Source organism: Eulemur rufifrons, chromosome 6 (assembly GCF_041146395.1).
Source record: "Eulemur rufifrons isolate Redbay chromosome 6, OSU_ERuf_1, whole genome shotgun sequence".
NCBI lineage: Eukaryota > Metazoa > Chordata > Mammalia > Primates > Lemuridae > Eulemur > Eulemur rufifrons.
Window position 1 is genome coordinate 50026689 of NC_090988.1, and position 15786 is coordinate 50042474.

The following is a 15786-nucleotide window of genomic DNA, read 5'->3' on the forward strand; positions in this document are numbered from 1 at the left end:
CTAAGAGAGCATGGTATTTTGGAGGGGTATATCTGATTTAATATGCCTGATAGAAGAAGTGGTTTGGAGAACAAGAAAGCAAGGGAGGGAGGGTGGAGAGGGCAAAACAAGTGGATTCTTAGAGTTCATAGTCTGCTCGGAAAGGTCCTGTACATAATGTTAAGAAATTTGGATGTGATTTGAATATATGTGTATTTATTAAAAAATCCCTCTATTTCAAATTTAGGATTTCTAAAACACTATTTTCTCTAGCACACTAAATCTAATCGATCAAAATAGGAGAAACCCAAAGATGGGTAGTTTTCTGTTCATATATTAATTACTACTTTAGGCTTATGTTTAAACACATTAATCAGCTTTAAAGTCTTTTAGGCAGTGTTATTATTGTGGTTGTTTTTCTTATTTCTTTTTTTTTTTTTTAAGAGACAGGGTCTCACTCTGTCACCCAGGCTCTAGTGCAGTGGCATGATCATAAGTCATTGTAACCTTGTACTCTTGTGCTCAAGTGATCCTCCTCCCTCAGCCTTCTGAGTAGCTGCAACTACCTGTGAGCTCCACCATGTCCAGCCAATTTTTTCTTATTTTTCATAGAGACGAGGTCTTGCTGTGTTTCCCAGGCTGGTCTAGAACCCCTGACCTGAAGCCATCCTCCCATCTTGGCCTCCTAAATTGCTAGGATTACAAGTGTGAGCCACAGTGCCTGGCCTAGACTGTTTATTTTATTGTGTATGCTCATGTGTATGAACATGTATGCCCAATCCCATACACAGTAAATGGTTGTCATTTTAATTTATGAAAGATACCTAACAGTGACGATTTTACTGCTTTTGCTAGGAGGCCAATGTAATGATACTCAAGAGAATTCAGTCTTTCATTTTATAAATAAGAAAGCTGAGGCCTAGTGAGGATATATGACTTGTCTGGGGGACATAGCCATCTAGTTTAGGAAGAATAATTTCATTCACTGATTAAACATTTGTTTTTAGAGCCTACTTAATAAGGTAGATTGCCTATTCTCAAGCAGTATAGTCTCGCTGGTATGACGATCGAAAGGGAGAGGAGGGTAGGGAACATATGTGACATGACAAATAAGGAGTCATTTCATCTTGACAGTATTCACTTTGTTTTTTTTTTTTTTTTTTTTTTTTTTTTGAGACAGAGTCTCACTCTGTTGCCCAGGCTAGAGTGAGTGCTGTGGCGTCAGCCTAGCTCACAGCAACCTCAAACTCCTGGGCTCAAGCGATCCTCCTGTCTCAGCCTCCCGAGTAGCTGGGACTACAGGCATGCGCCACCATGCCCGGCTAATTTTTTCTATATATATTTTTAGCTGTCCATATAATTTCTTTCTGTTTTTAGTAGAGATGGGGTCTCGCTCTTGCTCAGGCTGGTCTCGAACTCCTGAGCTCAAACGATCCGCCCACCTCGGCCTCCCAGAGTGCTAGGATTACAGGCGTGAGCCACCGCGCCCGGCCCAGTATTCACTTTGAATTAGAGCTATTTACACAGTGCTTTGAGAACACAGATGGGAGCATCACAGTGCTGATTAATTGACCTAGTGGCAGATCTAGAGCTAAGTTTCCCAACTCTTATTCCAGGGTTTGCTTTTTATCTTCACCATTATACACTGCTTGTCTGAGCAGGGAAAATATAAAAGTGAGTTTTCTCATTTGTAAGTGGTATTAAATTAACCATGCTACACCTTTACTTTTGCCAGTAAAAATAATTTATAGATTAGAATCTTATTTATTTGGTATTTTCTGGTATTGTTGAATCAAGCTGAATTCCCCGCTCGTAGTTATATAATTGATGCAAAAAAAAAAAAATCAGCAACTTAAATTCTTTTGTGTTTGAACTGTGCTGTTAGACTGACTTTTTGCCATAATAATTCAGAATGTTCTAGATAATAATTTTATATTAACATCAAATGCTTTTATTCTTGAATGTAGAAAAGAGTTCTTATTTCCAAATGACTTAAGAAGTATAGAAAAAAGTACTGCAATCAAGTTTTACATTGATTTCATCTCCTTAGGTGTTACATACTACTTTGAAAAGTTATAAAACTTTGATTTTTTATTTAACTTTGTTCCTACTTTTCTTTTTAACCGATGAGGTCTTCATTGCCATTCTAATCAATAGGGAAAATAATCTTAAGATTCCTCTTTGGAGAATAGTATATTTTAATATGCATTTTTCTTAATACTTACTTTTAAGATTCAAGATAAATTAGGGCCAGCTGTACCAGTGTTTTGGATGTTCTTAATGTATTTCTCTTTTTTTAAATTTTAATTTCTAATAGGGATTATTCAGAAAGTTCTTTAGAACAGGAGAATGATTTTTATGCTGTCTTATTTTTTCCCTTGTTTAGAAATCGAAACGAGTTGGCTGAGACTCTTGCACTCCTGAAAGCGCAGATTGATCCTGTATTATTGAAAAACTCTAGCCAACAAGACAACTCTTCCCGGGAAAGTCCCAGCTTAGAGGATGAGGAGACTAAAAAGGAGGAAGAAACACCTAAACAAGGTTTTTTTGTGTGTTTTGTTTTGCTTTGTTTTGTAATCTCCATTTTCTTCACTCCTCTTCCCAACTATGTAATTCTGAATTTCTCAATTTCAAAAATTGAGAGCCTTCCTATAAAAGGAGGTTGATTTTTCTTTTAAAGAAAAAAAGAGGCAGAAAACCATCAAATATGTTGCTCTTTTACATAGAACAGTTTAAAAATCTTAATAAAAAATGTTCAAATTATCAAAACTTAACAGACATTTAGTGAATTTTTATATTGTGACAAAGCGTACATAACATAAAATTGACCATTTTAACCATATTTAAGCATTCAGTTCTGTGGCATGAAGTACATCCACATTGTTGTGTTGCAACAATCATCACCATCCATCTCCCCAACTTGTTTCATCTTCCCCAGCTGAAACTCTGTACCTATTAAACGCTAACTCCCTATTTTCCCCTCTTCTCAATTTCTGGTGTCTACTATTCTACTTTCTGTCTCCATGAATTTGACTACTCTAGGAACCTCATGTCAGAGGGATCATATAATATTTGTCCTTTTGTGATGGGCTTATTTCACTTAACATAATGTCTTCAAAATGTGTCAGAATTCTCTTCCTTTTTAATAATTTTAATTTCTGAATAATATTCCATTGTACATATATGCCACATTTTGTTTATCAAATCATCTATCAGTGGACACTAGAGTTGACTCCACCTTTTAGACATTGTGAATAATGTTACTATTGAAGATGGGTGTACAAATTACAAATATCTCTTCGAGTCCCTACTTTCCCTTCTTTTAGGTATATATCCAGAAGTGGAATTGCTGCATCATGTGGTAATTACGTGTTTAATTATTTGAGGAACTACTATAATGTTTTCCACAGCAGCTGCATCATTTTACATTCCTACCAGCAATGCCTAAGGACTCCAATTTCTTTCCATCCTCACCAATACTTACTTTCTGGTTTTTTGATAATAGCCATCCTAATGAGTGTGAAGTGGTATCTCATTGTAGTTGTTAGTCCCTGATGACAAGTGATTTTGAGCATCTTTTCAAGTGTTTATTAGCCATTTGTATATCTTCTTTGGGAAAATGTTTATTCAAGTAATTTATCTATTTTTAGTTGGGTTGTTTGGTTTTTTGTTACACTTTGCAAACTGTTTAGTCTATGATGATTATAATTATTAAACTTGATTTCTGACTTGAGTTTTCTAGTTCGCTTAACTCGGCAGATCAAATCCTAACCTTTCTAGGAGGACAGAACTAAGTCCTAATCTCTCCAGAAGGAAAGAAACCAAGTGAAATTTTGGCTAACATTTCTTAGTTAATATTTGATAACCTTTTAATGACAGGAGAAGGAATTTGTTTCCTTACTATGTTTTCTCCCTTTGCTTTTAGTTTGCCTGTACTATTTTGACTGGAACTTAAAAAAAAAGTGTTCTTACTTTATTTGATGCTTTGAGGGAACCATTTATAAAGCATCCCATATCTGCAAGCATTGCTTGAAAACAGGGAATTATGCCTTTCCATGTAGTATATAGTAGTGTTCCTATGTATTAAGCATTGCTTTTAGCCAAAATCCTGATTATTGCCTTCTTTTTATCATTGTTTATATGATTTCAAATCTCTCTGGTGGTTTTATTTGTAAGCCAAATTTCCGATTTGAAAATTTCTTTTCTATATGTTAAAATAAATTAGTAGGCTACTTCAGTAAAATATAATAATTTTAAAGTAGTCTGAACTCCCTCTTGAGTTTTCAGACTTTTAGTAGTATTCCCTAAAGATTAGTTCTGGGTTTAGACTTAATATTATTTATTCATTTGGTCATCATTCATGTATTTGCTTATTCCCATATACAATTAAAATCAAAAGCAGAGAAAATGTGAATTGGAAACAAAGATCAGGATAATAGAAGTTTAATAGGCAATTATTTCTATTCGGAGACCTTAAATTTGACGCGGCTCTTAAGGGGTATCTCATGGTATAGTTTAAAGTAGAAAAAAAAAACAAAGCAAACTTTTTTCAGTAAAGTAAAGCTCTTCCTAATATTTAATGCTAAAATTTCTTTGTGGGACCTCATAGTAGTGGATGGGGGATTTCAATAATAACAACAGCTAACATTTATTGGGCACATCCTGTTTTCTTTGCAGTCTACCAAATGCTGCATATGGATTTTCATTTAACCCTCATAGCAACTCTTTGAGGTAACTACTATTATTATTTCAATTTTACAGATGAGGAAATTGGAACATTTATAAACTTGCCCCTAGGTCATTTACATAATAAAGTGTCAGAGCCTAAATTTGAACCCTAATCCTTCTAAAGCCTGTGCTCTTCAACTAGAGTGATATATAGTAGTACTTCTCATACTTTAATATGCTTGTTGTTCACCTGGGATCTTTTTAACATACAGAATCTTAATGGAGTAGATACTGGCTGTTTGCTAACTGGCCAGTTTAACAAGGACCTATGTGATGCTGATGCTGCTGGTCAGAGAACCATACTTTGAGTAGCAAGGTTTATATAGGCAATATTCTCCTAACTTCTGAAACAGGTACACCGAAGGCTTTTGTAGAACTGTTTCTGAAAACATTTCTCAATGAATGCTGATGTTATAACTCTCAACACAACTAAGACAAAATGGTCTGTGGGGAAAAGTAGAGGAAGAGGAGCAGGATATTCAATTCTGTTTTTCTTCCTTCTTTCTTAAATAGGGCTTTTCTGCTTCTCTTGCTGTAACAACAAAATGTTTCTTATTCATTTGTTCATAAATTAAACAAATATTTCTTATATACCTTCTTTGTGCTAAACATGATTTTAGTCATGGAGTTCAGTAAGCAAAGCAGACTAAATTCTTTGCTTTTGTAGAGCTTATACTATAGTGAATAAAATAGTAACATTTACCATGTGCCAATACTATTCTAAGTGTTTTACGTATAGTAAATCATATCATCTTCACAAAAATACCTGTTAGATAGTATTACATTATTATTTCCTTTTTTTCCAGATGAGGCAAGTGAGAAAAAGAACGATTTAAATAACTTTCTTAAGGTCACACAGCCTGATAGTTACAGATGCAATATTCAAACCTAGGCTGTCTGTCTCCCTGTGCACATTTGATGCTGCACTTACATATAATTTCAGCCCCCAAAGCCCTATCTCTTACCTTGTCCTCTCAGATGTAGTTATTATAGTGTGTTCCACGGCAAGATCAAAGAAATATGATTCTGGTTTGTCATTTTTATTATTCTGAGACATAAACAAACATTGTCCTTGGGCTAGGTTGGAGGGGATGGTGTGAAATTGGAAGGAGTAGATTGAAAGCTGGAAACAGTCCTGGGAATGTCTAACATAGTGAGAGTGGTGAAGCAAAATGTGACAAAAGTTAAAAATTAAGTGTGGCTGGATATTTGGAAATCAGACAGTAAGAAATAAAAATAAATAGGCACTAGAGAGAGAATAAATAGCCACTCTTATTGTTGTAGGTAAAATAGATTTTTCTTTAATCATTAATTAAATTGCTATGCCTGTATCTAACCTCAGTAAGATCATTGTTTTGTTTATTTTTGTATAGGTGCCAAGGAGAAATGTATTACCTATAAAAATAGGTAAAAAAATTTAAAAATAGGCCGGGCACAGTGGCTCACGCCTATAATCCTAGCACTCTGGGAGGCCAAGATGGGTGGATCACTCGAGGTCAGGAGTTCGAGACCAGCCTGAGCAAGAGCGAGACCCCATCTCTACTAAAAATAGAAAGAAATTATCTGGCCAACTAAAAATATATATAGAAAAAATTAGCTGGGCATGGTGGCGCATGCCTGTAGTCCTAGCTACTCGGGAGGCTGAGGCAGGAGGATTGCTTAAGCCCAGGAGTTTGAGGTTGCTGTGAGCTAGGCTGATGCCATGGCACTCACGCTAGCCCGGGCAACAAAGCAAGACTTTGTCTCAAAAAAAAAAAAAAAGAAAGAAAAATAAATTTAAAAATGGCAGCAAGTGACCTAGAATATCTACCAACTACATAATTAAGTTGGCTTTGTTTCAAAGACAATTAGAACTGCCTTTTAAAAAAGTCTAAATTTCCTTCACTGGCATTCAGAATCTCACAATCTGACCTCTATCTCTCTTTGTAGTGTTAGCTCCTATTTCTTACATGATTATTGGTTCCAGATTATCTACATGCTTTTATTTTCTCCATGTGTTTTGGGCATTCCTCTGTCTTTATGCTGTTCTCTCCCTCAAATGTTGTCCTCCCAGTCCCAATGAAAAGTCTGGTTAGACTTGAAGGGCCTTCTGAAACCCGCCTTCTTGATCCCTTTCCTGAGCTCTTCCAGGACTTTATTTATACCACTTTTATTCCACTTATATTAGGGCCAGGCATGAAGGTCTCAAATACTTGAATTGTTATTCTTTGACTATGATAACCTTTCAAGTAAGTGTTAGATATCATTTAAACCCTCTTACGGCTATTTAAGATCCAATGTGTCAATTCAGGCAGTATACTACCTAGAAGTTATTGTGCTTATAGAATGCTATGAAATTTAGTATATGTATATTCTCTATATATTAGATACTGTATTCTAATTTAGAAGTGACCAAAAAGTTAGAAAGAAACATTTCTGGGAAAAAAACAAAGTTGAGGGAAACTCAACTAAACTTTAGTTTTTTTTTCTACTAATTGAGAAAAAACTGTCCTTTTATTAATGTTTGCAGTCATATACTTCCGTCTATACATAAGCAGGCAAGGGAGTGTCATTTGAGAATTTCTTGTAGAGAGAATTTATAGTTCACAGACCTAATTTGGCACAAAAACTTGTTTATTTTGTTTGTACAGTGCTGCTTTGTTTAAAAAAACCAAAGATAAAATTCACCACTTTGAATGTTTTAGTACATTCACAGCGTTGTGCAACCATAAGCACTATCTAATTCAGAACATTTCCATCATCCCACAGAAAACTCTGTACCCATTTAGTAGTCACTCGCCATTTCTCCCTTCCTCCAGCACCTAGAAACCATTATTCTACTTTCTGACTCTGTGGATTTGCCCCTTTTGAACATTTCAGATAAATAGAATCATATAATATGTGGTCTTCTATGTCTGGCTTCTTTCACTTAGCATAATGTTTTCAAGGTTCATCCATGTTGTAGCATGGATCAGTCCTTCATTCCTTTTATGGATAAATAATATTCCTTTGTATGGATATACCACATTTTGTTTATCCATTCATCACATGCTGGACATTTTGGTTGTTTCCACTTTTTGGTTATATGAATAATGCTGCTGTGAACATTCATGTACTAATTTTTGTGGGAACATATGTTTAATTTTTTAAACATTTGAAGTTGCTGTGAACTTCTAAAATTGAAAATTAAAAGAGTTGGGATTATCATTTCCACATGTCAAAAATGGCTATAGTCTGGGTGTGGTGGCTCACACCTGTGATCCTAGCACTTCAGGAGGGTGAGGCAGGAGGATCACTTGAAGCCAGGAGTTTGAGACCAGCCTGAGCAAGAGCAAGACTCCGTCTCTACAAAAAAGAGAAAAATTAGCTGGGTGTGGTGGCACGGGTCTGAAGTCCCACCTACTTGGAAGGCTGAGCAGGAGGATTCACTCTGGCCCAGGAGTTTGAAGTTGCAGTGAGCTCTGATGATGGCTCTGTACTCCAGCCCAGGAGAGAGAGCAAGACCTTGTCCCAAAAAAAAAAAAAAAAAAAAAAAAAAAAAGTGAGATGGGGCATAGCTGAGTAATGGTTGCTCCTGCTTGGGTGGAATTTACACTCTAGTTTACCATAGTCCTTTCTTGTGTCCCCCAGTATTGAGATTAGTTTTGTGTGATTAGCCTTGTACTTACATTTTGTTTATAGTACATTTAACGTGAAAATAAAACATTATATTCATATTTTTGTCAGTGTTGAAAAAATAAAGGTAAAATAAGAATTCTTCGTCTGTGAAAAAAATGGGAGAGGGGAGCTAATTGTTAGAAGCTAAGAGTATCCGTATAGTCATGATAGGTAAAAAACTGGCAGATGATCCTCATTTGGCCACTATTAACGTGATATCTGATATAAAGCATGCAAAATAATATAACTTAATGTCATATATTAGTCTGCTCGGGCTGTCATAACAAAATACCACAGATGGGATGGCTTAAACAATAGAAATTTATTTTCTCATAGTTCTGGACGCAGAAGTAGCAGATTTGATTTTTGATGAGGGCTTTCTTCCTGGCTTACAAGTGGCTGCCTTCATGCAGTGTCCTCACATGGCTGCTTCTGTGTATGTGTGCAGAAAGCAAGCTGGTGTCTCTTTCTCTAATCTTATGAGAGTACCATTCCTATCATCTCAGGGCCCTGCCCTTATGACTTCATTAAACCATAATGACCTCCCCAAAGACCCTGTGTCCAAATATAGTCACTTTGGGGATTAGGGCTTCCATTTGTAAATTTGTAGGGGACCCAGTTCAGTCCATAAGATGTAGTATTACGAACCTATCCATTGTAAGAACTATGACAGTTATTGGAAAAAATACCTGATGAAGAAATTGGAAGGAGTAGGGGGAAGACTGAAATTTCAAGGAGATTTGTTTTCAAATGCTATGTTGTGCAGCTATATATTCTTTATTTTTATTTTTTTACTAACCCCAGTCAACCTAGTTTTTTCCTTTTTTTTCTTTTTTTTAACAGCTATGTATTCTTAAGAGAAAAATTACATGTGTATCAAAACTTTTTTTATGTTGAGTTTGAGTGCAGCAAAAAAGTATTTGTATCAAACTGGAATGAGCATTTGCATATGTAAGTACAATTGGAAATACTCTTGCTCATAATGGATAGATAACTTATAACAAATGAGACAAGATGTTAAATCATTTTTTATATTTTTTATTGTACCTGATGAAAGCACAGATATTAATGACATTCATAATGATTTCTTTATTTGTAATATTAATGAGAATTTTATTATGACTGGGGATAATGTGGATATGGTTCCTTAATGAGCCAAACTTTAGGAAATGTTCTTTTTTGTATTTTTAGGGAGAAGGTCTTAAATATAAACATAAACAGGTCAAACTTACAAAATGTAACCTACATGTGATCCTCCTTTTGCCATTTTGAGCATAATATTCGATTAAAGCTTAAATTCAGGGTGACAACATTTTGGAAAGAGATAACATTTATAAAGATAAAAGAACTTGAGTCACTTCAATGTGTCATTATCTAGGGACTTTTCTATATAAAAAAGTTAAAAGTAGAACACAGCATAGTTATGGTAAACTTGTGAACTAGATAAGCTCTCAAAACTTGACCCATATTCAATGTTTTGTTTAGTGAATGAGTTACACAATACAGTATTTTCTTGTATGATGTGATTTCATGATCTCCAGTGCCCATCAGGGGTCTTCTTAGGTTCAGTTAAATATTCAGATTCACAAGACTACTGTAGACCACACTTGGTATCAATCTACTAATACTGATCATAGCTTGCTAGTAGGAGCAACATTTTAGTATTTAGGAGTAGTCCTTGCTACAGTTCATATGGCCATCCAGAAGCTATTTTCTCCCAGGTAACATTCGGGAGCAAGTAGGTGGGATTCACATTGAGTGGATGTAGGAAACACTTTTGTCTTAAAAGTCTTATGTTCCATAGAAGCCAGTATCTGTTATTTAACATCTCTATAGTCAGCAGTTCTAGGGTTCTCACTGCATTCAGGAGAGCTCAACGTGTGACATCCTCATCCTGTATTTATATCTTCTTCTCATTCCAGATTGGGTGATTTTAAAATTTTTTCAAATTATTTTTTTCTTTTTTTAATTGACAAATATTATATATTGGTGGTGTACAATATGAAGTTTTGAAATATATATATATACACTGTGCAATATCTAAATCAAGCTAATTAACATAAGTATTGAGCCACTTATTTTGGGGGGGTGAAAACACTTAAAATCTACTGTCAGCAATTATCAGGTATACAGTACATTGTTATTAACTCTAATGCTGTACTGTAGATCTCTTGAACTTATTCCTCCTGTCTAACTGAAATTTTGTATCCTTTGACCAGCAACTCTGTGGTCTCCCCATATCCTCATCCCCTGGTATCCACCATTCTATTCTCTGCTTCTGTGAGTTCAGCTCTTTTAGATTCCACATATAAGTGAGATCATGGGCTATTTCTTTCTATGCATATTGAAATTACATAAAAAATAGTTTTATACCCTACTTTTTTGCATAACATTCTACCCTAAAAATTTTCCCGTGTCTTTAAAAATTCTTTACGGAAAAAGTTTCCAGGTATAAAGCAAGCACTCGATAAATATTTATTGAACAATTATTGAGTGGTTCTACCTAGTTTATACTAATACTACAGGTGTATGAGCATAATTCTTTTCACCATATTTAGAAGCTTTGACCATTATCACTAAATAAAAACTTTGCTGATTGGTTTGATTTAAAATATCATTGCTTTTTGAGTTTTAATTTCTTTGATTACCATTAGAGTTTGAATATTTCAACGTCTCTGAATTGTTAGTTGACATCCATAGCGAATTTTGTTTGGGGATCTTTAGTTTTGTCTTGTATTTTAAATGGTCTTTTAAGGATTTGTTGATCCTTCTTCAATGCAGTTTACCTTAGTATCTGTTAAATGTGTCATGTCCTTGCCCAAATCTCATTTTGTAAGTTGGTGAGAGATACTTCAAAGAATTTAAGTTAAATATTGTTTTGCGATCTATATAGTAATACTTTCTGTTAATAAAAACTACATAAAAAAGGTATTGGTGTTATTTGTCAACATTTAAGCTAGAATTTGTTGCCATTTCAGTTTATTCAGTTTAATCATCAGATGTTTGAGTGTCTTACTGCCCAGAGGAGTAGTTCATTGGATTAGTAGGACAGATAGTTTTGTAAATAAATAATTATAATTCTGGGTAATAAGTGCTATTATAAAAATCTGTAGAAAACAGTGTGCAAGCACAAGAGAAGGACCAGTTAATTCTTTATGGGGAAAGAATCAGATAAAACTATAAAATGGAGTAACATTTTAACTGGGCTTGAAGGATGTAAGATCTTGCCCATAATAATATATTATAATATTACCAAACATTTAGTGCTTTGCCATGTGCCCTCTTCTGAAGGCCTTATATGTAGTATTATATATAATCATTATCATCCCAGGAGATACTTATGGATATGTTAATTGTTTCACAAATTGGGGAAGTTAGAAAGTTAGAAAGAGTAAAAGGTAAAGAAGAATAGAAATTGCTTTTTAGGTAAAGTTAACAGAGTAAAACAAAAAATTGATGGCAGCTTTAGGAAACCCTGTATTTTCTGATGTGACTGAAGTTTGTGGTAAGAAGGGCCAAAGTCCTTTATAAAAGTGCTTCACATCCTTCACTTTTTAAAAAATCCTCACAGCCCCTCCTTGAGGTGTAGCTAATTGTATTTTGGTTTTAGAGAGTTTAGAGTCTGAAGAGACTTAGAAAGGTTCAGGTAATTTCCCCACGGTTGCAGAGTTGGCCAGTGTGGAGGTAACATGAGGGAGTTAAGATTTGTCTGACTTTTGAGCATCTTAATTTTTAATGAAATAGTTCAAATAAAAAGTAGTGTAAAACACTTATATACCCAACTTTTGTTTGTTTGTTTGAGACAGGGTCTTACTCTGTCACCCAGGCTGGAGTGCAGTGGCACAATCATAGCTCACTGCAACCTCAAACTCCTGGGCTCAAGCAGTCTTCCTGCTTCAACCTCCTGAGTAGCTGGGACTGCAGGCGTACACCACTACACCTGGCTAACTTTTAATATTAACTCATGTTCAGTAAATACTTAGTATTAAGTGGAAGTTATTTTTAAAGGTAGTAATCTGTATTTTAACTGTTAACGAGGATGTTCATTTAATTAGATTGCCTGATATTCTAGCCAATCTCAAAATAAATGAGAATTTATTAAACCTGTTTATCAGTGGGAAAAGGAAGATATGCAAATTTGATAATCACTGTCATCTCTTTAAATATTTAGCAGCATACCATATAGCACTAACAATGTAAAGAAGGAAGAGTAATACTGATTAGAGTTACTTTAATCTTAGACTCTGAATGGTTCTAAATATTGAATTTTCATTTTAAAAAACATGTCCCACTTCATCTCCTCACTTCAATCCATCCCATTTATGTTCCTATGAAATATGTCAAATCTCTGGTTTATAGACTTGACAAGAATCTGTTCAGAATTTTAGAAAGAGATTCATATCCTGATAAAACTTTGCTTAGAATTAAGGTTTTTCAGTAGGAAGGGCAAGGTTGAAGAGATGTAAAATGTAGGTAAAATTAGTAGTTAATGTATTCTGAAAAGAGAATCTAAGCACAAATGCAATCTCTGTAATCCCATTCAGAGATTATGCTATTTACTGAATATGGCTTTTGTTATGTTTAAATCTGCACTAATATTAGGTACTCCATACAGGTTGCAAATATATAGCCCATATTATAAAAAGAGGAATGGACACATAATCTAAATAGTTTCTTTGTTAATATTAACTTATAAAATGTTCAATAATGACATTTGACAAAGTACATTGTAATGTAAGCACATTGAGGAATGTTATATAATTATTAAATTTAATGCTTATAAAAGGCATTTAACATCATAAGAAAGTGCTAATGTTTCAGTGAAAAAAATTGAGGCAACATGATCCCAGCTTGGTGAAAAATATACAAGACCAGAAGGAAGTAGCCTAAAATATTACTAGTGATTGCCTCTGGATGATAAGATTGTGGGCTTTTTTTCTCTCTATTTTTTTTTGTTTTCCCACTGCCATGTTCTAACCTCAGTGAAATGAAGTGCTCAATGACTTGCAAAGGAGAACAGTTGTCAGTTTATATAACAAATGTGGTCTTTTAGAAATGTTTTGTGTAGTATTTTCAATTTCATATTTTTGAGCTATCTCTTGAGCTTGAATAAATTGAACTGTATAAATATTTGCATTCCATTGAGAACACTGAAGCTAAAAAATAAAAAGGAGAAACCCAAGTCTTGCTAAATAAGTTTTTTAATATCTAGAAGTTAATGCTTCAAAGTTTTATAATTTTCTTCATTGTCAGATTTTATTTTTTATTATCAAATACCAATGACAAAAGCCACCTCTTTTTAGATAGAAACTTCAAATGGAAATATATATATGAAGTTTTATATTTTGTAGCCTTGAAAGCTTCTATTCATGTAATTAAAGTTTTTCTGATTTTTAGAGGAACAGAAGGAAAATGAAAAGATGAAAGGTGAAGAGCAACCAGTAGATTCAGAAAACCATTCTACAGCCAATGTTCTAGAAGAGACTACTGTGAAAACAGAAAAAGAAGATGAAAAGGAACTTGTGAAACTGCCAGTCATAGTGAAGCTAGACAAACCTTTGCCAGAAAGTGAGGAAAAAAAGATTATCAAAGAAGAAAGTGATTCCTTCAAGGAGAATGTGAAACCCATTAAAGTCGAAGTGAAGGAATGCAGAACAGATCCTAAAGATATCAAGGGTGGCATAGAGAAGCTAGTGGCACAGGAACCTGAGAGGCTAGAATTTGGTGGCAATGTTAAATCTTCTCAAGAAATTACTGAGAAATCTACTGAAGAAACCGAGAAACTTAAAAATGACCAGCAGGCCAAGATACCACTAAAAAAACGAGAAATTAAACTGAGTGATGATTTTGACAGTCCGGTCAAAGGACCTTTGTGTAAATCAGTTACTCCAACAAAAGAGTTTTTGAAAGATGAAATAAAACAAGAGGAAGAGACTTGTAAAAGGATCTCTACAATCACTACTTTGGGTCATGAAGGAAAACAACTAGTAAATGGAGAAGTTAGTGATGAAAAAGTAACTCCAAATTTTAAGACAGAACAAATAGAGACAAGGTTTTATGATACAAAGGAAAATAGCTATATCCCCTCTAAAGACAGAAATGTCATCATGGAGGGAAATGGAGAAGAGTCCTTAAATTCTGTCATAATGAGTGTGAAAATAGGTGAGCTTGAGAAAGAAACTGTCCCTTTAGGGAAAGATGTAGATAGTTCAATATCAATCTTAGAGACTCAGAATCAAAAAGGGCAGGTAGAGGAACCTGGTCCTCCAGAAATGGAAACCTCTCTTGAGTCTTCTGAAATGGCAAAGGATCTCTCTTTAAAAACTGCTTTGTCTACCACTGAGTCCTATACCATGAAAGTTGAAGAGAAGTCTCCCAAAAGTAAGAAGGATAAACGCCCACCAATCCTAGAATGTCTTGAAAAGTTAGAGAAGTCCAAAAAGACATTTCTTGATAAGGACACACAAAGATTGAGTCCAATACCAGAAGAAGTTCCAAAGAGTACTCTAGAATCAGAAAAACCTGGCTCTCCTGAGGTAGCTGAAACTTCTCCACAGTCTAATATGACTGACCACTGTGAAAAAGTAGCCTTAGAAAAAGAAGTGGTAGAACTGGTAGGTTCTGTTGAAGGTCAGCCTCTGAAAAAAGTCAACCCAGAAATTCTACAAGAGGATTGTGAGCCCATGAAGATAGAAATGGATAATCTGGACAATGCCAAGACCTCTGGCATAGAGGATCCTTCTGAGACAAAGGGTTCTATGCAAAAAAGCAAATTTAAATATAAGTTGGTTCCTGAAGAAGAAACCACTGCCTCAGAAAATACAGAGATAACTTCTGAAAGGCAGAAAGAGGGCATCAAATTAACAATTAGGATATCCAGTCGGAAAAAGAAGCCAGAGTCTCCCCCCAAAATTCTGGAACCAGAAAGCAAACAAGAAAAGACAGAAAAGGAAGAAGAGAAAACAAATGTGGGTCGTACTTTAAGGAGGTCTCCAAGAATATCTAGACCCACAGCAAAAGTGGCCGAGATCAGAGATCAGAAAGCTGATAAAAAAAAGGGGGAAGGAGAAGAAGAAGCGGAAGAAGAGTCAACAGCTTTGCAAAAAACTGACAAAAAAGAAATTTTGAAAAAATCGGAGAAGGATACAAATTCTAAAGTAAGCAAGGTAAAAACTTCTGAGTTTTAATTTTTAATTAAAAATATTTGTCTCTTAAGTATTTATAGCTTTTTGCTTTTGGCTAAGACTTAGTCATCAAACACAACTGAAAAAAAGATGTATCTTTATTCCTAAATCTGGGATACCTTTTCTCAGGAGTTATTTCTATATATTAAATTTCACACTACATAATCGTATATCTTAACCTTTTTTTTTTTTTTTACAGGCAGTACAGGAATATATTCTCTTTGTAAACTATTGAAGTAATACCCAACCTTTAGAAATG

General features: G+C 34.6%; 1 protein-coding gene across 1 annotated transcript in view; it reads left to right on the forward strand.

The window, feature by feature from the left end:
• Positions 1–15786, forward strand: part of RSF1 (remodeling and spacing factor 1) — a 119883-nt gene that overhangs the window by 70808 nt on the left and 33289 nt on the right. The window contains exons 5-6 of the mRNA XM_069469198.1: positions 2366–2520; positions 13741–15509. Of these exons, the coding sequence (XP_069325299.1) occupies positions 2366–2520; positions 13741–15509 (1924 nt within the window). The remainder of the gene's footprint in view (positions 1–2365; positions 2521–13740; positions 15510–15786) is intronic.